We start from the raw sequence: 25840 nt of genomic DNA on the forward strand, positions 1-25840 counted from the left end.
AAACGATCCAAGCAATGCAAGATTTCAAATACTGCTTAAGACAGTGGCAAAGAAAAAATTTTGTATGTTTCACAGCATTTTGCAATGTCTTCTCCACATCCACACTTTGTGGGGAAGAAAACCCACCAAAACCAAAACTGGCCTGCATTACACTTAATGCTATGATTCAGTGCCAAGTATTAGTAATAACACACTTAGAGTCAATAAACTCACCTTATACAAATTAGATAATTTTATGTGGGCATTCAGTTCACTGTGAAATCTTTCCTCCATACCAGCTTGCTGTTCTTTTGCCTAGTAAATTAGAGACGGTTTGGGTAAGGCATTCAACTCTATTTCACACATTTTGATTTTTAATTTGTAATTTGCATAAGCAACTGTAATGCTGTTTCACGTATACTTCAAGTTGTCTTACCTCCTTCAGTTTATTCAAAAGGTCTTCCACTTGCTTCTGAAGATTTTCCTGTGACTGTTTTAAGCTGTTTACCTGCTCCTCCATTCTGGAAACCTGTTCAAAGAATAAATGAGAACATCATGTATAAGCTTGTCTTTCCAGTCCAGTTTATTTTGGAAATTGCCCATCTCATTGCTTTTTACTTAAAAAAGAAACAAACCAAACCAAAAGCACCAACAAAAAAACCAACAAACAAACAAAACCCAACAAAACCCAAACATGTTTCAGAAAGAACTTAAATCTTACATTTTGTAACAGACTTTGCTCCCATGCATTCAGCTAAAAGAAAAAATTAGAATCCCCAAATTGCTCCAATCATGCATAACCAAATAAAGCCATGAGCCTCAGTGGAGCTGAAGTGCCACAGAAAACCTGGCCCAATTCCCAGTTGTTAAAGAAACTACTTAGGTACCCAAACAGAATCTCACTGAAGCAGAGTATTTTCAAAACTCAGCCATTGACTGCCATGCATTTTGTTGCAGGAAAACAAAAATATCATCATCTCACTTTGCGAAGAATGTTGAGTCAGATCCTTATGCTCCTGCATTCCTGAGCATTTTAACAGCATTATACCATGATATAGCTTTGTTATCAGCAACTCCAAAATTTCTAGCTTATAATTAAAATCTTTGACTTTTCTACTCTAGATAATGGTAACTATATATATTCCTTAAAAATTACAAGTTAAAAGAAAGAACATCTCCCTATTAACTACAAAACATACTTTTTTTACTCAAGTTGAAGTACTCAGGTTTGTTTAATACAGTTAATCAGGGGCTGTGATTTCTAAGAAATGGCAAAAGCACTCAGTAATTACACTACCTCCTCCTTCTTGTTCTCCAGATTACATTTAAGCTCCAAGATTTCATTGCCTTTCTCCCTGGCAGTATGTAGAAGTTCCTCTGTTTTGGCTTGCAACTGAGTATTCAGCCATGCATTCTGATTCTGTAGATGTTCTTTTTCTTGCTCCAACCTTTTCTCACGGTACTAAAAAGAAAATTGTATAGTGTAATTGTATCAGTTCCACAGAAAATAAGCAGCTACTCAAAGAACTATGATCAGAGTAGGAGTAGCAAAAATGCACTGTAATATGCTAAATATCACAAGATGTCAGGCAGTGTTCCTTATTATATTGGTAATACTAATTTACCAGCCTAAAACTACAAGAATTTCTTGAAGCTTGAGCTAGTTTTCTCAAAGTTTACATTAGGTGGTGTCCTGTGTTCAGCAGTAGCAGTCATTTTCCTTCTTCTTAGTAGCTGGTCGCAGTGCTGTGTTTTTGACATTTCAGCCTGGGAACAGCGCTGATAACGCCAATGTTTTTAGTTGGTGCTCAGTAATGTTTACTCTGAACAAGGACTTTCTGAGTCTTATGCTCTGCCAGGGAGGAGGGGAAGCCAAGAGGAAGCAGAGACAAGACATCTGACCCAAACTAACCAAAGAGGTATTCCATACCACAGCACATCATGCCCACTATATAAACTGAGGGCAGTTACCCGGAAGGGCAAGATCACTGCTCAGTCGGGCTGGGCATCGGTCGGTGGGTGGTGAGCGGTTGTATTCTCTTCCCTTGTTATTTCCCCTATCATTATTATTATTGGTGGTAGCAGTAGTGGTTTTGTGTTCTACCTTAGTTACCGGACTGTTCTTATCTCAACCTGAGATGGGAGTTACATTCTTTCGATTCTCCTCCCCATCCCTCAGGCAGAAGGGGGAGGAAGGTGGGGAGTGAGAGAGAGGCTGTGTGGCTGGGCTTAAATGACAACAGGTGGGAACTAGATTAATATCTAGATAGAGGAAACCAATTAAGGTTATCAGAGCCTTCCTCCTCTTTTCTCCTTTCCTCCTCACTTTCAGCTATTTATGGAGTTTATTCTGACAACAGAGAAATTCTGCAGGTTCACAAATAATTAACTTTTCTCCTTTCTACCTGCCTTCATGGGCCTGGAGTCCTTCCTAGCGGACAGCAAGAGCCACCATTGCCATCCATGAGGCTTGGATACACTTGCCTAACTTGATGCTCCTTTGCCTTCTATAAATGTATGTCTCTCTTTCAGACACAGCCACCAGTTTCATAATAAAATAATTTGCTAAAAATAACAGGAGTGCACTCAACCTACTTTCAAACTCAATAATGATAAAATTACGATTATGTCACACTTATTAGAACATTAACATGTACTGCACATGTAAAGTACTACTCACCTTCATGGAAACATCTGATGTTTGAAGTTCATCCAATTTCAACTGAAGTTTCACCTTTTCTGTGTTTGTTTCTGTAAGCTTTTCATTTAAGCGTTTAACATCCTCTGGAAGAAGGAGGAGTGTTAAAAAGAGCTAACTGTGTAACAGCTTTAATTACGCGGTTTATCCAAATTGTAAAGAATGAGAACAGGCAACCTAAAATGCATATTGTGCAATAAGATATTGTATAATGTATGTTTTTATACCTATAAAACCAAGCATCAAACTGCTGTGTTTTTCTACAATTAGCAGGGTAATTTCCTGCCTTGTTTCCCCTTCTCTAAATACTGTTTTCTTTCCATTATTTGGGGATGCCTATACAACCTGGGTACTCCATATCACTTCAACTGTCCTGTATTTTGCAAACCCATGTGAATTATTTTATTAATATGTTCTTGGCTATACCATTTAAATGTTCAACTTCTTGAGATCGTCTTTCACTTGTCCGAACCAAATCTCTCTTTTCAGCTTCCAGCTCTTCTTTTTCTCTACTTAAATGGCTCTGAAAAAAAACCGCAAAGAGCAGTAAAAAACACGATCGGCTTTCACTAACAGTTTATAGTCACTATTTATACTTCCCATCACAGAAAAGTATGCTACGCCACAGTAAGCTACCCCAGCCACTGAAAAATGGGATAAAAGGCTTTTATAGTGGACAGCTGACTCAGTCTTAAACTACAAATTCTGAAAGGATGGCTGTTTCCATTTTTTCTATCATGTTGGGCTACATAATTCAAACAAACTCAGGTTAATGTATCTCTTTCTTCTAGTGTCTAATGGCCAAAACATTTTAATTAATGTGGGGGTTTTTCCCCATAAATTACCAATACTGACGTCCAGCTGCCCCTTTGTGCTTAAATGTGAAATGCCACTATCAAAGCATGAGAGAATGCCACTAGCAAAGACAAGAGAAGTATCACACAGCTTTCAGACCAGCATACTGAAGAGGCAGTTTTCATGCCTTTGCTTTTCAATTGGAATAGAGAGATCGAGACTACCACAAGATTCGCTCTGGTTCTAACTGCATTTGAATGAAGATTGGAATGAAAATTGTTTAACTTAGAGCAGATGAAACGAACTGAAGGCCTAACTGAAATCCAAAACAAGCAACAGGAACTGTTCAAAACTGCATCTAATTTTAATAGTCTTTGAAAGACAGCTTTGACAGTTAAGACTCTACTGAAATTCAATCAGCCATTGGAATAATCTCCCCAGGGAAGACGTGGATTCCCAGTGTTGGAAACTTTTATGATTCAGCTGGACAGGGTGCTAGGCCACCTTGTCTAGACTGTGCTTTTGCCAAGAAAGGTTGGACCAGATGACCCTTGAGGTCTCTTCCAACCCAGTATTCTATGATTCTATGGAAAAGTTTTATTTTAAAAAGATAACAGAGTAGCCAAGGAATGAACACGTGTAAAAAAATCAGTATAAAAATCAAATAAAACTCAATAGTCTTGAATCATACTACTGTCTCTGCTTTCTAATGTGCCAATACAAACCACTTCAGTTAGGCCCAGGTAAGCCTCTCTGAGGAAGCAATCAGATCAGTCTTCTCATTGTGTACAAATCAATCTAATAGTAATGTTTTCACTTCCTGCTCCAAAATTAGTGTTCTGCTGGTTAAGTCAGCTGAAGTGACTCATCCTGCAACCCCATGACTTTTAAGCATAAAGCAACTGTGCCAGAGCATGGAAAAGTATGGAGAAAAAAAACAGAACTCTTCTTTACACCATTGTTCAATTTTTGAGGTTTAGCTAAAGTCACTTCAACACATGTTTCAGAGTGAATGAAACAATCTATCCAAACTGAAATCAAAGCATCTGCTCTGACATATGTTCACCTGTAATTCATTCCCCTAAAACACCAGCATTTATTTTTAAAAAGCTCAAAAATTTTCTTATACACACAGCCACGTAAATATGTACATCACTGATACTGATACATCCACTTTCGAAATTGATTCTGCAATGACACAGGTGAACCCGAGTCTTTCAACTTATTGTCAAATTCTTCCAGTACCTGAATGGCTGCATTACGATCCTGAGCAGCTTCAAGTTCTTTATTTTTCTCATTCAGTAACTTCAATTGTTCATCTGTTGAATAAAAACATAAGGTAGTGAAGGATCCCCACTGTAACATAACAACAGAATTCACTCTCCGAATGTGATATAAGCCAAAATTTCCATTAACATTTAAAACACTTCACTATGGATGGACTAGGTAGTACTATGACAATCCTGAGGGCAGAAGCATTTATTGTGAAGATCAATACACAACCCACTGTAGTACCATTACTACAAAAAACAGAAAGCAAAAGTGGGTTTTTTTCCATTAGAATAAAAGTCCTGTTAAAGAAAACAACAAAACACAAAAGCAAAACATCACTCTACTTGCTGAAATAAAAAAGTTTTGGATGGATTTTCAACTCCTATTTAAAACCTAAGGTATTTCCACACAACACTGGACTAAAGAATGAATCTCCTGGTCAATATGAAGGATGTGCCTTATACTTACGAAGTTTTTTAAGCTCCTCACGCAGAGTTTGACATTCTTGTGTCCCATTTACCAGCCTCTCCTGACTTTGAGCCAGGCGCTTTTCTACTTCAAAGTACTGTTGTTCTGCAAAATAACATTGTTACCTCATTATTAATAAACATCTTTAATAAAGAATGGTATTTATAAAGAATACATCTAAAAATAAGACTACAGTAGAAATGAAGAAAAAAGTACTTTTGAAAGCAAAAAGATGCATTTTCACATCGAATTAACATTGTTCAAAATACTCTGTTAGCATGGAAAGTGATATATTTCCAGAAATGATCCATAAAATAACAACCTAATTAATTTTAATAGTTCTTTAACATTCTTGATGTAGCTAGAGAATGCTGTATCATCACAATTATGCAGTGTGGTCTCATCGACATAAAACTTTTTATCTATAGTGTATTTTTATACACATACAATAAAATCCAGACAAACCTAGACAGCAAGGGATCTATTTAAAAAAAATTCTTAATTAACACACGTTAAAACGAACTCTTGTGCTCTGTGCTGCATATCCTGTAGCACTGAAAAAACACCCCAAGAAACCCAGATCTAAATTTTGGTTATCTGAAACAGTAACTGAATCACTGAGCTTAAATGTAAAGTACATAGTAAAAGAAGAACCAATATCTCTCTCGAGCATAGTGGGCTTCCAAGGAAATACTGAGAGATTTCTATTTCTTATACTTCCTATCATATCTTTCAATTTGAAATAATGCACCCTCTCCAGGCACACAAGATGAGAACAAGACTAAACTGCTAAAATCTGTGCAATATTTTAATTTACATTACACTTCACTATTTTACTTTAGTAAGACTTTTATCACTAAAGAAACAGAAACATTGAAAGAAAGGTGGAAGTTTACATCAGAAATATGTCACCTACCCAATACATTAACTCACACTCACAACCCTGCCCAGAGTTTACAATCATCTGGACTCTACTCCCATTTCTGCTGAAGCTATCTACTGCTATTATTTATCTGTGACACAATAACCTCCAAATTAATATAAAAACACTGATTTCTACGAGGAGCATTTTACAGAAAGGTTATGGTTTTCAATATGGAATTTACCAGAAAAAGTATAAACGTGAAGCTATTTAAGAGCTGGGTAAACAAACAACTATTTCTCTTCCACAACAACGACCAAAGACTGAGGCATATCAATGCTTGCTAAAAACCTCATGAAAAGCTCTTGCTTGAGCTCGTTCTGAAGGTAGTTTTAACCTGAGCCGTCCTTTGCAAAAAAAAAAAACAAAAAAACAAAAAACAAAAAAACCCACAAAAAAACCCCTGACTCTTCTAGACAACAGATAAAGAAAAAACCTTATCAGGTCGCTACTGAAGGGACCTTGCATGGACACGCCCCCCTCCCCCCCGCCTCAGTGTCCCTTCCCAACCAGAGGACGCGCACACACCCACCTCACAGGTCCCAGGTAGTGTCCTGAAAGTGTTTTGATGCCAACAACGACCCCTGAGGCCCAGCCCTCCCCTCACTCCTCTCATCAGAAAGAACCGAGACATTGCTACTCGCTAAAAAGCGCAACGAAGAAGGGGACACCCGGCCTGACCCTAGCCCACCTCTCCGAAGCCGAGTTGCGGGCCCGCTGCCTCCGCCCAAGCACCGGGACGACCACGTACTGCTCAGCCCTTGGTCAGCGCGATCCTCTCCGTAAGGAGCAGGTAGGGGCCTGCCCCGTTCTCCCAGCTCCCCCTTCTCGGACTCACCACTGTCCACTTTGAAACGCTCATGCCTGGCTCGGAGTCCGTCGATCTCGCTCTGCTGATCAGCCAGGAAGCGCTCCAACTTCGCCTGTACCGGTTTGGGCAGCTTGGAGAGCTCGACCCTCTCTAGGACCTGCTGCAACACGGCCGCCATCTTGGCAGCAGCCCCAGTGCTGTCCGACCTCACCGGCGCCGGCCGCGGCGGGCTCAACAGCGCAGGCGCCACAGAGCCGCATGCGCGAGCACGCGGGCCTGGCCCCGCCAAATCACGGGGTCATTTTCCAGGCAGGAAGCGGCGCGTCTACGAGCACTTCCGTTAAGGGGGGGGGTGTCTTTGGGTTGGTGTGCGAAAGAAAGCTGTTAAAATCGACACGAGAGTCCCGAAGGCTTCGTCTCGAAGTTCGCCCTGGGGGTGCTCGCCCCTCTAAGGCGTGCTGTAGGTGTAGGAGTTGCAGAAGGAGGTGTTACCGGTTTGCCATTCAAAGCATGGCGGCCCTGGCGCTGAGCTCGCTCTCTGCACTCCCTTTTCCCGCGCTCGGGTCTGGGTTGGGACACGTCATTCTCCTGCGCCAGGCCGGGAGCGGCGCCTGCAAGTAGCGCTAGCGTTGGCCACCTCAGTGCTCGGAGGAGGCGCCTGCGGCGGTCGAACCTGGGGACCTGGAGGCGGTCGCGCCCGTCCGACTGGTGCGGGAAGCGCGGGGGGGAGCTGTGCGGCAACGGCCATCGAGCTGTGTGCCTGGCTCCAGTGCAGGCGAGCGTGCAGAGGTGCTTTTGGCCCGGTTGTGTGGGCTGAGGTGAGGTGGGTGACAGCCTTTCTCCTCTCCCGTGTCGAGAGCTTCAGCTCAACCATCCCTTGTGCAACTTTCTCCATCAGACACCTTTGTGGAGACTCAGCATGCCCTTTGCTTGCTCACTCTTTGGCTTCAGATTTTTTTATAGTTAATTTTTCTTGTGAAAGTCCGCAGTGCATGAAGCAGTTTTCAAAGTAGGCCTGCATGGAAGGGAGCAATGTCTATAGCGGTCCCTGTGTCCTGGATTCATATGGCTGCTGAGGGGAGATGTAAAGATGGCCTTTTGGGTAGTCCACATATGCTGTACTTGTAATGCCTTAAGAATTGGAATGAAAATTGAGCATGGCATAATTAAGTACAAGTGTGGAATTTAGCAAGTCCTTCAAAGAGGAATGTAAATGAAAAATACACTCTACATTCTGACTTCAGATGAAACATGACTCAGCAAGAAATTGTTGCTTGGAGGTACTCTGCATCTCAAATACTGTGTTTGGCTTTGGGGCCCTCGCTGCAAGAAAGACCCTGAGGTGCTGGAATGTGTCCAAAGAAAGACTGAGGCTGGTGAAAGGTCTGGAGTACAAGTCTTATGAAAGGCAGCTGAGGGAACTGGAATTGTTTAGCCTGGAGAAAAGAAGGCTTGGGGGAACCTTATCACTCTTTACAGCTACCTGAAAGGAGGTTGTAATGAGGTGAGGGTTGGTCTCTTCTCCAAGTAGCAATCAACAGGACAAGAGGAAATGGCCTCAAGTTGCACCGGGGAGGTTTAGGCTGGATGTTAGGAAAAACTTTTTCACCAAAAGAGTTGTCAAGCACTGGAACAGGCTGCCCAAGGAAGTGGTGGAGTCACCATCCCTGGAGGTATTTAAAAGTGTGGATGTGGCACTTAGGGACATGGTTTGGTGTTAGGTTTATGGGTTGGAAGGACTTGGTCATTGAGGATCTTTTCCAAGCTAAACAATTCTATGATTCTGTGTTTTTCTACCATTTAGTTGCACAACTTGCCATATAATTCCAGTGGCAGGTACTTAAAATAGTTTTCCTTCAAATAAGGACCACATACTTCTTCCTTTGGTATAGAGTTATGCTTTTCATTTAAAAAAAAATCCAAGCTTGCAGATAATAAAGCTACTTGTCAACTTTGTTGACAGATAAAGCTATTAATCTATTCAGAATCTTTGTGTGAGACTCTTATTTTCATGTAACCGTGTGCAGTATATATGCTTTCTTTGACTTTGTACGTTATTTGCTTTGTAGGTTGAAACTACAGAACTTGGCCTTAAACCTGCAGCAATGGGTAGAACTTACTTTGTTGAGGAAGCTATTGGTCAGTATCTTTCAAACCTCAGCACAAAAGTACAGCCTTATGTCACTGGCCTGTTAATAGGGCAGGTAAGTGTGTAATATGTGAAGTCTGTTCCATTCATTCCTATTAATAGGAGAAACCCCCGTTGGACTTAATCATTTGGGATCAGTCTACTAACATCACATTGAGCTTGTATAATGCAGGAGTGTGGTAATATGACCAGAAGGGACTTCTGTAAAAGTTTTCCAGTGTCAACTAACTACTCAAGTCTTTTAAAAGAGTTTTGTGGAAGATAGGACACACAGAAATGATAAAACAAATGACTAAACAAGGATTTAAGGCTAAGGCAAAAAAAAAAAAAAGTGAAGGAATTACTTTAGTAATAGATTACTATAGAGTGTAAAAATACCTAGTGTAAAGCAGCCCATATAGTTACTATGCAGTATTTTCTCACTTTATATCAACCTCATGTTATATTTGTTTATATTGATGTTTATGAAAGTGCTCCGTGCAAAAGGACTACGTAATTCAGGCTGTTCGAACGCCTCCGAAAGAAGAGCAGAAGGAAGATATCAGTCCTTTAAAACTGGCATCCATTGATGAAGAATGGATAACTACGCATGCCAGTCAGGTAGCACAGTATGAGTTGATGAAGGGGGTGGGAGGAATACAAGGGAAGTAAGATTGACAAAACCTATCTCATTATCTACCTAATCTCAGGCTTTTTTCTGAAAGTGCCTAACCATTCTAGACACAGATATTTTAAACCAGAATACCTGTACTGTTTTCAAAGTTTATTATGAAACAGAGACTTGATGGGACTGAAGAAAGAAACAATTTCCGGGATGTGTTCCTACATTTTGAAGGAACCTACAAATGAAAACCGGCTTTGCTTATTTCATTTCTGCTCTCAATGCTTACGTGTTTCATTAGAAATTTTTTATATATGAAGTTACATGGTTGCTAGATCTCCGATTTCTATTAACAAATGCTCATTTTTATTTTTAAGGTTTCTAGAATGCTTCCTGGAGGCTTATTAGTTCTTGGTGTATTTATTATTGCAAGTCCAGAACTGTCAAAAGATAGTCAAAATGCTTTACGCAAGGTAAGTAGACTTCCTAGTGGAAAAACAGGAATATCTTTAGATGTGTAGCTGAGTAATTTTCTCATTTACCTGAGTATATATGACTATTTTGTTGCTTTATTTCTAAAAGCACAAATGTTCTGGCTTGATGTATGGTTTTGAGACAGCTCAGAAATCACTGTCCTACAGGACTGTACCACAGTACAGTGTTTGCTAACTTTCTGTTTCTTGTGGTGTTTGTTACTGTAACAGCAAATCTTACTGTATTTACTGAAAGCAGACATTCTGGCTTAAGGAAAACATCTTCAAGGTTTATATTAAGCAAAATCCTTGTGGCACAGTTGTTAGTAATGTTATCTTTTATTGCTTTTGTCTGAGTAAATTGTTCAGATTAGAGAAGTTTGCATTACTGAAAATAGCCAATCTCTTTAAAAACAATATCTTGTATAGAACTAGTGGTCTTTGACTTATGCGTGTAGAGTTATATTTAAAAACTACTCAGAACATGCTACTGCCTGAGAGATTTAAAATGTGTTTTTGTTACAGTACTGGGGCATCTAGTGCCATGTTTAGTTTCTGTTCTGTAGATATATGTCATTTTCATAAACACACATGATAAGTAATTTAAACATGAGTAGGTTTTGAAGGCTAAGGTCCAAGATTCAGTTTTGGCAGTGCAATGAAATTGCATCTCAGTTGTGATTACTGAAACTAGTAGTCAACAGATAAAAGGTGAGCTGTGTTCAGGTGATCAGTGATCACTGAATTATTTTAATTAGTAGCTATTTAGCACAGCTGTCTTTTCTGATACTCAGCTGATAGGCATAAAGCTGTAATATTATGTAAGGAGAAATGCATAAAAGGTGAATATGTGAATGTGTGTTGCTTGGTTTGGATTATAAGGAAGCTGATTAAGGTTTCACAGACAACTCACTTCGGAGTAGTTGCTATGAATCTTTGTAGAATCATCTTTTTAACATGGCATTTTGATGACCTATAAGCTGTATTTCCCATTTATACATAATTATGTTATTGCTTGAACTTAGAACTTTAGTACAAGTCTATTATAATTATATGCATAATACATTATTTTTATGAAAATCTGTACTTTTTTCATCTTTAGCTAATCTTCTCAGTGGAAAAGTCTTTGACTAAAAGAAGGCTCTGGAAACCTGCTGAGGAGGAAGTCTCGGAGAGAGCAGCTCTTCAGATCTGTTCTGCTACGAAAAAGTATCCTTTATGAGCAAGCTTTATTGGTGGAGACTGCTACTCCCAAACTCTTTTCTGTGTAAATGGTAAATTAGGAGAAGGAAGTTGTTTGAGTTCAGATAGGCGTAAGTAAGTATGTTAAAATCGTGAAGTTTTCTGATTAGCCATGAGTAATACTATTGACCTTTTTATCCTTGCAGAATTTCCGTAATTTCTTACTGTTAAGTTTGTCTGTGTGGTGGTATCAAATTATGCCTTCCCCAGACAGTTTTGATTTGCATAATTTGAAGAAAACATCTAAAATACAGTATAGCTGATTGAGCTTGCAGTTATCAATGATACTTACATGTAAGTGGGGAAGTAACAGGTATGTGGGATCTCTACTAGTGCTGCAGAAGAATGCTGGGTCTGTTGATAATAAGATAATATAAGGAGAGCAACCAAGATTTTTCCTTAGGGAGGTGTTTCTCCATGTGAATACATATTGATCTTAATATATTTGTGAGAGATGGGACAGCATCACTATGGTAGTTGGAGTTTACAGTCAAAGATTTTTCCACTTTTTACACTAATAAAAGATGATGACTTTCTTCAGAGCATAAATTAGCTCAACAAAGAAGTAAAGGACAAAGTTAGTCGTTAGTGAATTGGTTTTACTCTGTTTATTGCTTTTCACTGGATCTTTTTCTTTAAGTAACAAAGAGCAGTTTGCCGAACCTATGATGTCCAAGATCCAAAGGTAAGTTAGTCATCCTATATGTCATATACAGCTTCTAATGCATGACAAATAATGTTATTAAAAAAAGAATAAAAAAATCTCCATTTGACTTATACAGTGGTTTTTATAGATGTTTTATTATTTTTTTTCTGCTCTTAGAGTTCAGCTAAACCAGCAGATTGGAAATATCAGAGTGCTTTATCTGCTTCCTGGTTAGCTTTGGACTGCACAGTAAATGTTAATATTCACATTCCACTTCTTGCTACTTCACCAAACCATGACTTTGAGAAGAATATCAAGGTAACTGACTGGCTGTACCTGTTCCGTAGTTGGTATCTGCACTACTTTTTCTGTTGAAAATTATATGAAAGAGAAAGATTTTAATAGGGTGAGTAGAGGAGTAGGACTAATCAGCAGAGAATGTTTGGCAGTTACTCCTCTGAAGTTACTATGAAGCATTCATAGTATAAAAATGTGGATAGCTTTTTCTTCTGCTGTACTTAGTTTTGAAAGTTTTCCTTTGCTCAGAATTGTTTAGCAATTGTCATGAGTATTCCAACTAAAGTCTCTTCTGCTTCACTTAGTAAAAGGTTACATCCAAGCATAACAGGGTTATGAGGCACTTTTAGTATGAATTGACTTTCCATAGGCTGGATACCTCTTCTAAAAAAATCAAATCACTTCAATATTTTGAAATGCCTGTTTCTTGATGGGTATGTTCTGAATATGTTGATTTTAAGATTTAGCTTTGGAAAAATATATAGACAGATTTTTTAGATGCTTTAAAACTCTCAGAGGAACTGTTGAAACATGTATTTCTATCATTTTCAGCATGATACTACCCAATTTTTGTTAAAGTCTATTTCCTCTTTGAAAGAGTTCTGTGTTTTCACTTTTTTTTAAAGAATGGGTTAAATCGATGGGCAAAACAGATAGAAGACAGTGTTTTTCTGATCAATGGACAAGTTAAAGACAATGATGCAGAACTACTGGAAGGGCAGGTGAGTACCAAACAATGAGGAATTGAACTCTAACAGATAGGTAGTTAGAACCTCCAGTTGTGCTAAAGCATTGACTGGGTCATCTTCTGTACAATATTGTCATGGTTTAAGCCCAGCTGGCAACCCAGAACCATGTAGCTGCTTGCTCACTCCCCCTGCTTCCTCCCCCACTCCCAGAGGGATGGGGAGGAGAACTGAAAGAATGTAACTCCCACCAGTTGAGATAAGAGCAGTCCAGTAACTAAGGTATAACACAAAACCACTACTGCTACCACCAATAATAATAATAAGGGAAATAAGGGAAGAGAATACAAACGCTCATCACCCGCCGACCTATACCCAGCCCGACCCAAGCAGTGATCTAGCCCTTCCAGGTAACTGCCCTCAGTTTATATACTGGGCATGATGTGCTGTGGTTTGGAATACCTCTTTGGCTAGTTTGAGTCAGGTGTCCTGTCTCTGCTTCCTCCCTGCTTCCCCTCCTCCCTGACAGAGCGTAAGACTCAGAAAGTCCTTGGTCAGAGTAAACATTACTGAGCACCAACTAAAAACATCGGTGTTATTAGTGCTGTTCCCAGGCTGAAAGTCAAATCCACAGCACTGCACCAGCTACTAAGAAGGAGAAAAATGACTGCTACTGCTGAACCCAGGACAAATATTTATTGATCTAATTGGCCTATTTCAGGTAACTAATATGCAGGATTGCTTGTGTTCCCATCTTCATTGCTGCAGATTGCCTGTTCCTCCTCTGGCAATATGAACACAATAATTACATGTGAAGTCTGACTAAAAATTTTTCTATGTGCTGTCTCCTAATTAAAGAACATGAGTAAGGTACGAATACAGGTGATGAGAGTTCTAAGAGCTATGTATGTCTAAATGAATAACAAGCAGTGTAAACACCTTGTTTAGCTGATGCGTTCATCTCTCCTTTTAGTTTTGTAATTATCTTCTCATGGCTGTTTTCTATGTGCCATTTTCTCTCTTCAAAGCTGTAAACAAATGCACATTTTATACTATAGTAAGGAGACTTTGATTCAGGGAGATTTTATTTATTTTTCCTGCTTCCTGACACAAAGAATTGTTTTCCCCTCAGAAAAAGTCAAGAGGAAATACTCAGTCCAGCTCTCAGTTTTCTGATGTCAAAGTTCTGACACAGCTGGTAAGTATTTAGAGGTTTGTCAAGTATAGGCTTGCTGTTAACTTCTAAAATAGAATAAAAAATAAAATGACATTCTGAGTTACTATCTAGAAATACAGCTTACTTAATCCTAAGACTTTGGTTTTCTCCCATGGATATTGACTCTGAAACTCATTGTGGACTGATCTGCATATTTTGTGTCTTTAGAAATTCTTGTGTGATAGCCACATTAAGAATTGCACAGTACAGCTGCAAGGAAAATTTGAAAAACTGGTTATAGAAGTGAAGTCCTGCAAACTAATTAATAGTAGGATTCCTGCATACATTAATTTTAAGGTGACTTTTCACCATTTTAAAGTACAGAATTTCCCTCTTCAACTTGCCATGACTAGCTATGGACATTTACTTGAATGCTTTTGTCTGAAGTTCCATCACTAGTTCTGGATGAAGATACAGATCCTGTAAACTGAATCATAACCTGGAGCTGTTAGGTCTGTCAGGAGTTTCCTCTCTACCATAACTTATGGTGACTTGAACCCTTAGTTAGGTGTCGCAGTCTAAATCCTAAGGTCCAGACGTGTACAGACACTGTTTTTGTAGGCTGCTTGCACAGCACGGGCTATCCCATTTTTTCAGGTAGTTCCTGGATTCTCTAAAGTTATGTTTAGGAAAAACTTTCAGAAATGCCTAAAATGCCAGTTTAAGTATTTGATGAGTATCTCAGCTTCTCTTGTTACATTGTTGCAATGGCTGATTGCCTCAGTGAGAGGAAAGCTTTTTATTTTGGCAGAAGTAATTTATGCAGTTCACATGGAAGTTATGCATTCTTCTGTTTCCAGGTTTTGTTATAGAATGCTTCATACAACACACTTGTTTTGGTAATTAGGTCAACTATTTCTAGGCAACAGTTTGACATAGTTGTAAATGTGACCACTTTTGTAATTTAGGACTGACTGGTGGGATGGCTCTCACGATACTGTAGGTTATGCTGACTTTACAGTAAACTTACAAACTTCATTGTTTATAAAAAGATAATCTGAAAAAGATTTATAGATTGCAATACTAATATAAGCCACAGGCCATTTGCCTGGAAAGTATTAGAAGTCTTAAAGACACAAGTATTTAAATTGCAAGATATTGAATGACTGGAAAAGTAGATAAATTTTCTGTGATGGACAAGAAGAAATATTTTCAGTCTTACCTAACAAGGAAAAAAAATAAAAAATTATAAATCATAAGGGAAAACAAATTATGTGTAAACATCTTAAGATATGCTAGAAGCCTTCCAATACCTGAAGGGGGCCTACAAGAATGTCAGGGAGGGACTCTCCATCAGGGACTGTAGTGATAGGACAAGTAATGGGTTTAAACTTAAATAGGAGAAGTTCAGATTAGATACAAGGGAGAAGTTCTTTACTGTGAGGCTGGTGAGGCACTGAAACAGCTTTCCCAAAGAAGTGGTAAATGCTCTGTCCCTGGCAGTGTTCAAGGACAGGTTGGACGGGGCTTTGGGTGATGTAGTCTAGGGTGTTGAAACTAGATGGTCTTAAGGTTCTTTCCAACCCTAACCGTTCTATGATTCTATGCTATTAATTTCTTAGGTCTTTTTTTTGCTGCTTATGCTGCAAGTACCTTGGTAACAAGATAAAACTGAAACATGTTTATTTTTCAGTCCCAGGGTTCAAGTCGTAGATCAACAGCTACAGTCCAGGTCTGCAGTGGTTCCATAAATCTCAAAGGTGCTGTGAAATGCAGAGCCTACACACATAACAACAAGCCTAAAGTTAAAGAAGCTATTCAGGTAATGAAAAGGTTCTTAGTGCATCAGAAACATTTTTTCTGAAATAACATTAAATTTATCATATGTTTTTTTTCTTTGCCAAAATGATATGATCTAAACTGAGGTCAAGATGTTCACCCCCTTGAACACAGGGATTGTTTTAGAAGTCATCTGTGTGTAATGTGGTGGATTAGGTTCCTTTTTCATTTCTAGCAGGTATGTCTCCTAAGGCTGTTCTCTAGTGAATCTTTGCCCAAACTGTCAAAGTGATTAGGCTTTGAAGAATTTTCTTAAACAAAGGTTGCAGAATATATTTTTTTTATATGTGGAGGGGAAAATGTATATTTACTTGTTCAGTGATTTCCCTCCTTATTGAGTCAATGCCTTGTGATTATTTTTGTTTGATTTTAATGGCAGTGTTTAGAAGTTGCCAGTTCTTATCCTAACAATACTAAAAATTTCCTCAGCTTTCTTTTTTTTTTTATTTTTTTTTTATTTTAATTCTTTTGATGTTGGCTTCCTCTTTATTGGACTTTTAAAAATTCTCTTTAGAGTTTAGAGTTTTTATTTTCTGGGAAAAACTATTTTTTCACCATGGGTTGTATTACTGATGTTTTTGTTTTTTCCTTATAGGCTTTGAAAAGAGACATAATAAACACATTGAGTGATCGGTGTGAAATACTATTTGAAGATCTGATTATAAATGAAGGACCTCACAAAAAAGGTATGAATTATAAAAACCAAACAAACGAACAAAAATACCCTACCAAACAAAATCCCAACAGCCACCCAAATTCACTGCAACGACCAGTGAATTTTGGTTGTTGGGGAAAATTCTGCTGGTATACTGAAGTCTCAGTATGGTTAGAGCAGTATAACAAGCAAATGGCACAATTTCTGTTTGTCAGCCTTGACTTTTTCTTAAATCTGGAGAATTTCAATCAAGTTCAGATATGTTCTTTGGCACCGTGGCTTTCACGCCAACTTTGTATTCAGATCTCATGACCACAAAATGCAATTTCTGTGTCTTTCTCACTGCTTGGATTTTTTTTTTTTTTTTTTTAAATCCATGTTGAAACTCCTGTCACTGAAGTTCTAACTGTAACCTGCACATTTTAAATTTCATTTTTTTTTAGCACTGTATGGTATTCCTATTAATATTGAAGTATACTAAAACTTGGTAGGATCAAAAGAACCAGTTGGACATGGCCTTCCGTGTTTTCATATTACCTATGTTACAACTGCTAGTGAACATGAGCTCTAAAGTTCAGTACTGTTCATCTCCATTGAATAAAATATGGTGATTATGATGTGAACAAGTATCCTTAATTGATTTTTTTTTTTTTTTTTTTTTACTAACTATACAGCTACAAAGTTTGTGTCATCTCTGCCTCCTGAATTTAGTGCTTTTCAAGTAGTATTTTACAGGCTTTGTGTCTTTTAAATTAGTAGATCTTATTTCAGCACTGGGAATAATTACTGTATTGCATTAACTTGAATTTAACAGGGCACCATGCAGTGGCAAAAATGCAATCCAAATTGACCTAATGAAAATAAAACTTTCTCTTGTGATTATGCTAAAAACTAAGGCGGTATATGCTGAGACTGGATCTCCTAGCTCATGCTAGGTGATTCTTTAAACTTCTTTTAGTTAGTGTAATAGTATCAAGTTACCTTCCTATTGTTTTGTGGGGTTTTTTTGTTTCATTGGGTTTAGGAGTTTTTTTGTTTGGTTTTAAACCAAATATTACTAGTTAATTGAAATAAAAATTTGAAAATCTTATTTAAAGGAAGGCCTTTTAAAAGATACTATTTTTGGTAGAGATTTTAGAACAAAATAGAACTCAAAACAGATTGATTGCAGAAGGAAAAATGATTCCTGGTCAGAGTTACTATTTAGTTTAGGATAACATGGTTTGTTTGGTGTTAGCCAACTTTATCCAAACTGCATAATTTATACTTTTCAGTTGCATGCAGTTTTCAGTTTCCTCTTTAGGTTGCACCTGTACTTTATGGCTTTAAGTATATCATATAGCAGCCAAAAATTTGCAGTCCTTTATGGTGTTGAAATTGTATGTTTTTCTGTGTACAATTTTACCTGCAGCCTTTCCCAGACTGTTCTAAACGTAAAAAAAAAAAAAAAAAAAAGGTCTATTTAACATTTTATGGTCTGCTTCGAAGGTCTGTCAGGTATTTCTAGGGACACTAACGTAAGAACATAAATCAGTGTAATAACACCCAAATTTTCATAAAACAGTAACAACTAAACAAGCCATGCATGAAACATGAAACCTTGAGCTTTTTTTTTGGATGGTATTTTTTCCCTTTTAGATTTTGAGAGGGAATATCATGGCCTACCTCAAAGACTGTTTGTCCCTGTTGCTGGATCCAGTGTGATGCTCAGTGACTATAGGTTTGGTGAGGAAGCTATTGGAGAAATTCAGGAACGTTTTGTTGAAATGTTGGATCAATCTGTGCAAGCTGAAGATATCCATATAGCAGAGGAAATTAACACAGGTAAATACAGTACCTGAGAACCAGGACAGACTGCATCATGGATTATGAAATGTTGACTAATGACATAGGCCAGATTTATCCAGATACGGATATGCTTAAAATTTGCTTACTTCATATGAAGCTCTAAAGGTTTATATCAATCTTATGATCTTTCAGATTACAGTTGAAATATATTTGTGAAAAATGGCAAGGGTTCTTGTGGTTTCTGTGATTGGCTTCTAAGAGACATCTCTTTCTCTTCTCGGGTATTTTGCTCTCTCACTGCATTATCTGTCCAACCATGTTTGCAGCTCATGAGCTGCAGTAGATACATGAATATATGGTTAAACAAGGTTTGCTCACTTTATTCTGTATATGAGTTAAGAAGTGTTTCTATATTGGCAAGTAAACTGTAAAAAAAAACCAGTAAAGCTTTGTATTCTGGTTATTTTTTCAGGAGTTCAATGTTTTTAAAGCTGAGTAACTCTTACACTACTTAAAATAAGTTAGAAGTTGTGTGCTTTAGTCAATTCTACTGTTTTTCCACTGAATAATTAAAAAATACTTTAAAAGTGCTAGTAGGAAAAAATACATATAGTCTAATATGTTTTTCAGAAAGTTCCCATGCTAAAACCTTTTAAAAAATGCAAAGTACCATTATTTCTTTGAGTATTTTAATTTATGTATCAAATGCCCCAAACTGAACTTTTATGATTCACCAGAACTGGAAAGAAAATTGAGAGCGCTTTTATTTTTCTACTGAATGTTTTCTAAGTTTATGTTCTGATTATGAGACTTTTATATTCCTTTAATACAGATATTTTGCTATAATCTAGTTACTGAATTCCTTTTCCTGATTATTTGTTTATAGGATTTCCTGTTGTGCTTTTTCTCTCTCTCCCCCCCCCCCCCCGACTTTAATTTCAATGTAGGAGTCAAATCTGTAATTGAAACGCATCTAATAATACTTCCTGTGATTTTATGGAAGAGATTTCTGCCCTTGTTTTAGTCCCATCAGCATGAATATGAGCAGCAGTTACAGTTTTATAATTTAAAAGAAAAAATAACACATTCTCAGATAAGAACTGTGATCACTTTTTGATGTTGATATTTAGGGGCAAAAAATGAGAAATGTAGCCATGAACTTGCTTTGTAGGGCAAATTGTGATTACTGATACTTCCTTGACCTACTTGTTTGGTTGGGTTTTTGAGTTTTTTGATTTCAGAGCTAACTGTAAATTCCTACATCTTTCTAAATTAGTCGGTTTTCCCCTGGCTTTAACTAAACCTGTTAGCTGTTAATCTGACTCATTATCTTGAAGAGTAAAAGATGAACATAGCTCAAGAACCTCAAGAAAAACAAGAAGGCCAATAAAAATTTCTCTTGAATTATAAGAGTAACTTTAATAATCTTAAAGCTAATTATTACTGAGCTTTAAGGAATTAGTGTAACTCAGGGAAATTAATGTTTCAGCAGCAGAGATAAGCTTGGGAGGGAGAAGATGATTCAATTTAGCTTTATTGCGGATACAAGGATGTATGGTCTGAAGCTAGGAAAAGAAGATGACTAGACTTACAGTGATGCATACAAAGATTTGATACCACTAATACATGTAAAATTATGTCAGCAAAATGTGCTTCTGTGTTCTTGTGGCTTGCTGGTTAGAGAGGTAGGTGTGTGTGGAGTAAAAGGGCAAATTAAGGCAAGTGCATAGCAGAAGAGAGGGAAAAGCATACAAAAACGATTTTGGGAAAAAATGGGACTGCCCATGTCCCAGTGTAAACCACAAAGTATGTCCATAGAACAGGTTCTGCTTATAGTGATGATAGTAATAATACTATCAGCACAACACTGTTCGATTATCATAATTATTGTTATGGCATCATTAACTTGTGGTTTGTTAAAATAACAAGTTATTGATACACTTTTATTAATGCCAGAAAAGCTGTTTTAGAAATGAGACTTGTTAACTGTGTAAGAAAAGCGTTCTGCGTTCTAAGAAAAAACATTAATTTTGCAATTTGATTTTTTTTTTGTTGGTACTTAGGTATGAAGTGTCTAAGTATTGCGTTAAAATGTTTTTGTGACACAATGAGAGTTTGGGGGTTTCCCTTGCGTAAAGGCTTTTTCAGTGCATCATTCTAATTTGTGTAGCATTTGTTGTCTCTCAAAGCTTAGCTCTGTCTTTATTAATAATTAATCAGTATCTAGTAATGGTGTAAAAATGTGCTTGTGGTGAATTTTGACAACAGCCTTTATCTTTGCATCATGATTTCTGTGGTGTTAGGCACCAACCTTCAATTAACTGGAAATGCTATCCATAGTGAAATTCCAGGGAAGATTTGTTGATAAAAAGAATTGTTTAAAATACCAGAACATGAGCAGGCTTTTGAAAGAATTCCTTTTTTTGTTGTTGCTCTCTGAAACAGCACTTGAGAAGAGGAGGATGTAATCAGTATAGCAAAGTTTATTTTTTACACAGTTTTTAGTCAAAATATGTGAAATAAAGGTATTTTGAGAAGGTTGGGTTTATGTGCTTACTTAGTCCAGCCTCTGCCACTGTCTCCTATAGTTTTATTCTTTTGATTCCTAATACAACACTCTAGTGAGGTCACTACTGGGTCATGCTTTAAAATCGTTGCATGGAAAATAGAACATAAAACTGACCTACTTATAATTGAAAGCTATAAATAGCCCAAACAGTGTAGTTTCAAGGTATTTAGTGCTTTTCTACAAGCAATTGAAAGCTTTGCTTTTATGATTGGCTTTACTAAATCCTTGCTCCTCCTTGGTGCAGGAGGTGGGGGCGATACGTTAAATACTCTGAGTGGATAAACATAAATAAGATTTCAGTAGTGGTAAACGCTCCCTCATCTTTGTTAGCAAATTGAAGAATTAATGAAAAATTAGGAATTCATCTAATTGGCACTAGAAAGCATCTGCTTTTGAAAACTCTGTGTGATTTATACTACAGCTGCTTCACATGCAAATCTTCGATAACATAATGGCATAAATGCCTTTGGTAACAAAGTAGCTTTAGGATGTTCCTTTCTTTTTCTCTTTTTCTTTTTTTTTTTTTCCTCCCTGAGCAAGCAAGCACTGTTGTCTTGATGTACAGCTTCAAAAGTTATCTTCAGAAAAGTGCAACAGTTGTTATGAAGGTACAAAGAAACATAAAGTTAGAGGGCACAACTTACCCTACTTGTTCAACAAAACTAAAGCAGAAAGAAACTGCTGGATCTAGACTTCAAAGGTGACCCAAGAAATGTGGTCAGCTTTTCTGAAAGTGGAATGTTATTTTAGGGAATTGAAAACTCTATTGTAGTTTGGAGAGAACGTGGTGCTGTTATTGTACTAGTTAAAGCTATCTTGCAATAATTAATAATTCCTTTAGTTGAAGAATTCTCATATTTTAAGCAGATGAGGGTGTTTTTTTGTTCACACAGAAAAAATAAGATGAAACTATATATATAAGATGAAGTGGGCTTGAGAGGCATTTGATAGTTTCTTCTCTAAAAAACACCCATTGCAAATGACCATTAGTGGCTGACAATCACCAGTTTAAATCTGCCGCTGCCCCTCCTGGTGCTGCCCTCTGTGAGTCAGCTGCTCGGGTCACCTGAGCTGCCGGTTCCTCGGGAAGGCCTGGTTCATTTTGATGGTTCCCTCTCAGAGTAGTCAAATTCTCTGTAAGTTATGTGAAGGGGGTTGGATATATTGCTCTGGAAGTAGGATGTGGAAGATGAGTTTTGGAAAAGGGACTCATTCCCAAACGTATTTTTCTCTTTATTTTTACTCTTCCAGACATACAGAATAGTTTAGCACTATGCTGTTCTACTGCATGATTTCTACTGCAATAAGCCATTTTTTTCTACCATAAATGTATTTTATAAAGTTGATCTGGAGTTCTTGACATTTTGTATTAATTCAGCTGTGAAACACAACTGTTAGCTTTTGAACTGGTATTTACTACTTCATTTGCTTTCTGTGCAGTTGGTATTTGTCCAGTTACTGACAACGTGGATGACACACAACAGAAACAGCTGACAAAAGCAACATTGCTCTTGAAACTTCAGCAAAATATGGGTATGTTACTTCCCTAATTTCTGCTATTGCAAAAACTATAATGGGTCCCTTCTGTACTGTTACTTTCTACAGCATTATTGGCAAACAAGTGAGATTAGTACAATACTTTTCTAAAATGAGTCCCCTTATCGGTATTGTAGGTGCAGGGTGTTTCTGGGGCAGAAAAAACCACAGCCCATTGTTGGAACAAAAGCAGTGTTTGCATTTGTTCAGCCTTCAAGTCAATACAAAAGACTCATATAGCTTTATTTCTTTTTTGGAGAGTCACCACTTTCATAATTCCATACTTGAAAAAAAAAGGAAAAAAAAAAAAAGAAAAAATACCAAACAAATCAAACACAGTTGAATGGCTTTGTCAAGTAGGCATCCATAAATCAGTTAGTGACTCACTAATCTTCATCTGAAGCTGACAGGTACATATGGGCTTGAGTGCTAATTGTCAGCCTTGGTAATTCAGGGAACACCAGCCACAGTCTTCTTTCAGATACAGTTTCTCCATTGGTCCTCCTTGGTCCAGCTCTCATGTGCCTGCACTTAGTACAGTTCTCATCTGGCTCTTACCTGCTTGCACTTAGTACAGTTCTATTCGAGGGGGGGTTTTTGTGTATTTTTTTGTTAAAGGACAGTTGCACTTTGGTCAACAAAGCAATAACTTTCTTTTTCTATTAATTCTTAGAACATGCTAACTGGAAGATTAAGGAGGAGTAGCAGTAAATATAATCATTCAGGGGCTTTGAGTTTTTTGTGTGTCATCTTCTCAACTGCATCAGTAACAAGCATGTTAATAGGAAAATGTTGTGCTACAAAGAGAGTTAATGTAGTTTTAAAGAAAAAACTTAATAGCTCTTGTTTCTTCAAGCTTAAATTTTTTTGTTATTTTTCCTAGTCTGATTCCTAGAACTGAGCTGTAGTGCAGAGTCAGTGCTTTATTTTAGGGGGCCAGGACACAGCCAAGGTACTACAGAAGCATGCTGTGAGCATACTTACAGGTGAAAGGATCCTGCTCAGATTAGAAATGTCATGTGGAACTTTTATAATGTAATTATCTGACATGGTAGCTTTAGATTTAGGTTAAGCAGTGGTAAAACAGTTTTTCTGGGGTGGCTGTTTCTCCTCCTGTCATTCACCTTGACCCTGCTCTCCACACGCTAGCTTGTCCTGACTGCTGCACGTGCCACTCACTGAATGCATTTCCTTTGTTATTTTAGGTGTGGTAATAGCAGCTGCTGTTGCAGTCTTTGCATCCATCTTCTCTTTCAATTACTTCAGTGATTAAACTCAAGCAACCAGAGCTTTGTGGAATGGAAGTATTGGCCAGTTACAAGATGGAAGCATTTGGGTTTAATATATTAGTAATTAAGAATTATTGCCTAAATATCACCAGCTACACATGCAACAAAAATTGTAATGATAGATTCAGTTACCTTGTGCCAGCATGCACTTACTACATCAAGTAGAATCACATGGTTACAATATGTTGCTGAATGATAGTATTATTTTCTAGAAAGATCCCCTAAACAATTTTCCCTATTTATTCTTTTAGTGCAAAATGCTGCTACTGGTGTTTTTCAGGCTATTGGCAAGACTAGCATAATTACCTGGTATGACAATTCTTGCTTTAAGGGTTCCTTTGCTTAAAGAAATCTCATCTCATTAAAGTTAATTGGGGAACAATTAGATGTAAGGTACCCAGCATTTCACCATATGCATTGTTTTCTATATTATTGGTTAACTAGCATAATAGGTATGCAAACAGTTCCTAGTAGTTTCACGACTAGACCAATCCAGCCTGTTAATACCATTGTTCGAGAACTCAGAAATCAATAAAATGCATAGAACTTTTGAGATTTGTATATGCTGTCTTTTACTTAGTGACTCTTGATGAGGATTTTTCTGTCCAGTTCTGATTTAATCATCATTCTCTTGAAATATTAACTATTTCAGCAACAGCTACATATAGTCAGCCCTTTTGGATTATCTTGTAGATGCATGCAAGTTGTCAAAATTGTTTGCTAATCAGGATTTTTAGACTACAGACAGGTAACTTTCCATTATGAGATATTCTTCCAGGTATGTTAGGGGATAACATTATTGTTTACTTCCTATGAGGAGAACAGAAGGAGGGAAGAATTCAAGTAAGGTTAATAAAGGTAATTCTTATATAAAATGTGATGTTTACTTGGATCTGAACTACAGTAGAAACGAATTCCATATTTTACGGCATTTCAGTATCACTGTAATTTTTTTTTTTCTTTGTATAAGGAACACTAAGAAGAAATATAAACTCTTTGGTTCTAAAGCATAATCAAGGAAGTACTGGAATACTTATATTAAAAGCCAACTGCATGAAATGTGTCTCAAATACCATTGCCTTATCTATGCATTCTGTTTTTACATGTTTGGAAAAAGAGCTGCCTTTAGTATTGGAACTATATTTTGGAACATCATGGTGATCTTTTGTGCTCAGTCAAGCGGGGCCTCTCAGGAAAGTGAGCATTGCAACGGAGGTGCTTTTTCCAGGTGCTGTGTTGTATGGAAGTGTGTCATTCTGTCCAAATGGGTGGAATCAGTACGCAAGATGGCATTATACAGAAGCAGGTGATTCTGGGGGAGGTTGAGTGCTATCCAGAAAATGAGATGAATTTTGTGATATGTAAATGAAAGATCATTGGTTTAAAATTGCTCTGCTAAAGTCTGTTAGAAGGAGGGGCAGGGCAGTAATGGGATGAAGTTTGTCTTGGGTCTGTCTGTTGGGGTCTCTTTTCCTTTTTTTTTTGGGTGATAGGAGCTGTGTATGCTTTCAGAGGTTAAATACAAAATGGTTATTCTGTAGTTGCTTGTTACTTGAAACTCAGCCATAGAAGTAAAGCACAGCATTTGAGATACTAAATGTCTTGCACCAGGAACGAAATTGTCGTGAAACACTCTTTCAATAGCTCTTGCTTAGCACCTGTGGTGTTAAAAGCAGAATGTGGTTGGAGCCAGTCAGTGCTCCGCCTGTCCGTCTTTGGTACCACACCGCAAGGAGAACAAGAGGCCGGGCTCTGACAGCCCAGGCAAGCCTGGGGCAGCTGCAACCTTGGGCATCCCCAGGCGAAGAACGGACAATCCCACGTTCAGCGCGGCTTCTGGCAGAGAGAAAGCAGCAGCAGCGACAATTATTACCGCAGGTCGCCTCTGCTTGGAGACGCTCCTTGCTCAGGGGCTGCTGAAGGCGCCAGGCCCCCGCCTTCACGCCACGCTTTAGTTGCTCTGCGGCAG

The 25840-nt window shown here is 37.8% G+C and overlaps 2 protein-coding genes across 8 annotated transcripts in view; one reads left to right on the forward strand and one right to left on the reverse strand.

The window, feature by feature from the left end:
• Nucleotides 1-7249, reverse strand: part of TPR (translocated promoter region, nuclear basket protein) — a 40322-nt gene extending 33073 nt beyond the window's left edge. For all 5 annotated transcript variants that reach the window (XR_013957443.1, XM_080623534.1, XM_080623536.1 and 2 more), the window contains exons 1-8: nt 6973-7249; nt 5213-5317; nt 4718-4791; nt 3104-3200; nt 2660-2763; nt 1277-1441; nt 416-508; nt 214-294 (exon numbers count right to left, since the gene is read on the reverse strand). Coding sequence is in view for 4 of the 5 variants with exons in the window: in XM_080623534.1 (XP_080479660.1) it covers nt 214-294; nt 416-508; nt 1277-1441; nt 2660-2763; nt 3104-3200; nt 4718-4791; nt 5213-5317; nt 6973-7123 (870 nt within the window). In the remaining variant the exon portion in view is untranslated. The remainder of the gene's footprint in view (nt 1-213; nt 295-415; nt 509-1276; nt 1442-2659; nt 2764-3103; nt 3201-4717; nt 4792-5212; nt 5318-6972) is intronic.
• ODR4 (odr-4 GPCR localization factor homolog) lies at nt 5664-24909 on the forward strand. Of its 3 annotated transcripts, none has more exons than XM_080623537.1 (14): nt 5664-6927; nt 9015-9149; nt 9566-9694; nt 10073-10168; nt 11271-11377; nt 12059-12095; nt 12234-12374; nt 12980-13075; nt 14172-14237; nt 15889-16017; nt 16630-16720; nt 18328-18513; nt 22487-22579; nt 23788-24909. In XM_080623537.1, the coding sequence occupies exons 1-14, from the start codon at nt 6703-6705 to the stop codon at nt 23853-23855; spliced, it is 1599 nt and encodes a 532-aa protein (XP_080479663.1). In that variant the 5' UTR covers nt 5664-6702; the 3' UTR covers nt 23856-24909. The 3 variants fall into 3 exon arrangements, with proteins under 3 accessions (XP_080479663.1, XP_080479665.1, XP_080479664.1); XM_080623539.1 differs by lacking the exon at nt 5664-6927 and adding an exon at nt 7664-7768; XM_080623538.1 differs by lacking the exon at nt 5664-6927 and adding an exon at nt 8488-8618.
• The last annotated feature ends 931 nt before the right edge of the window (nt 24910-25840 follow it).

Source organism: Psittacula echo (assembly GCF_963264785.1).
Source record: "Psittacula echo genome assembly, chromosome: 7".
Classification (NCBI taxonomy): Eukaryota; Metazoa; Chordata; class Aves; order Psittaciformes; family Psittacidae; genus Psittacula; species Psittacula echo.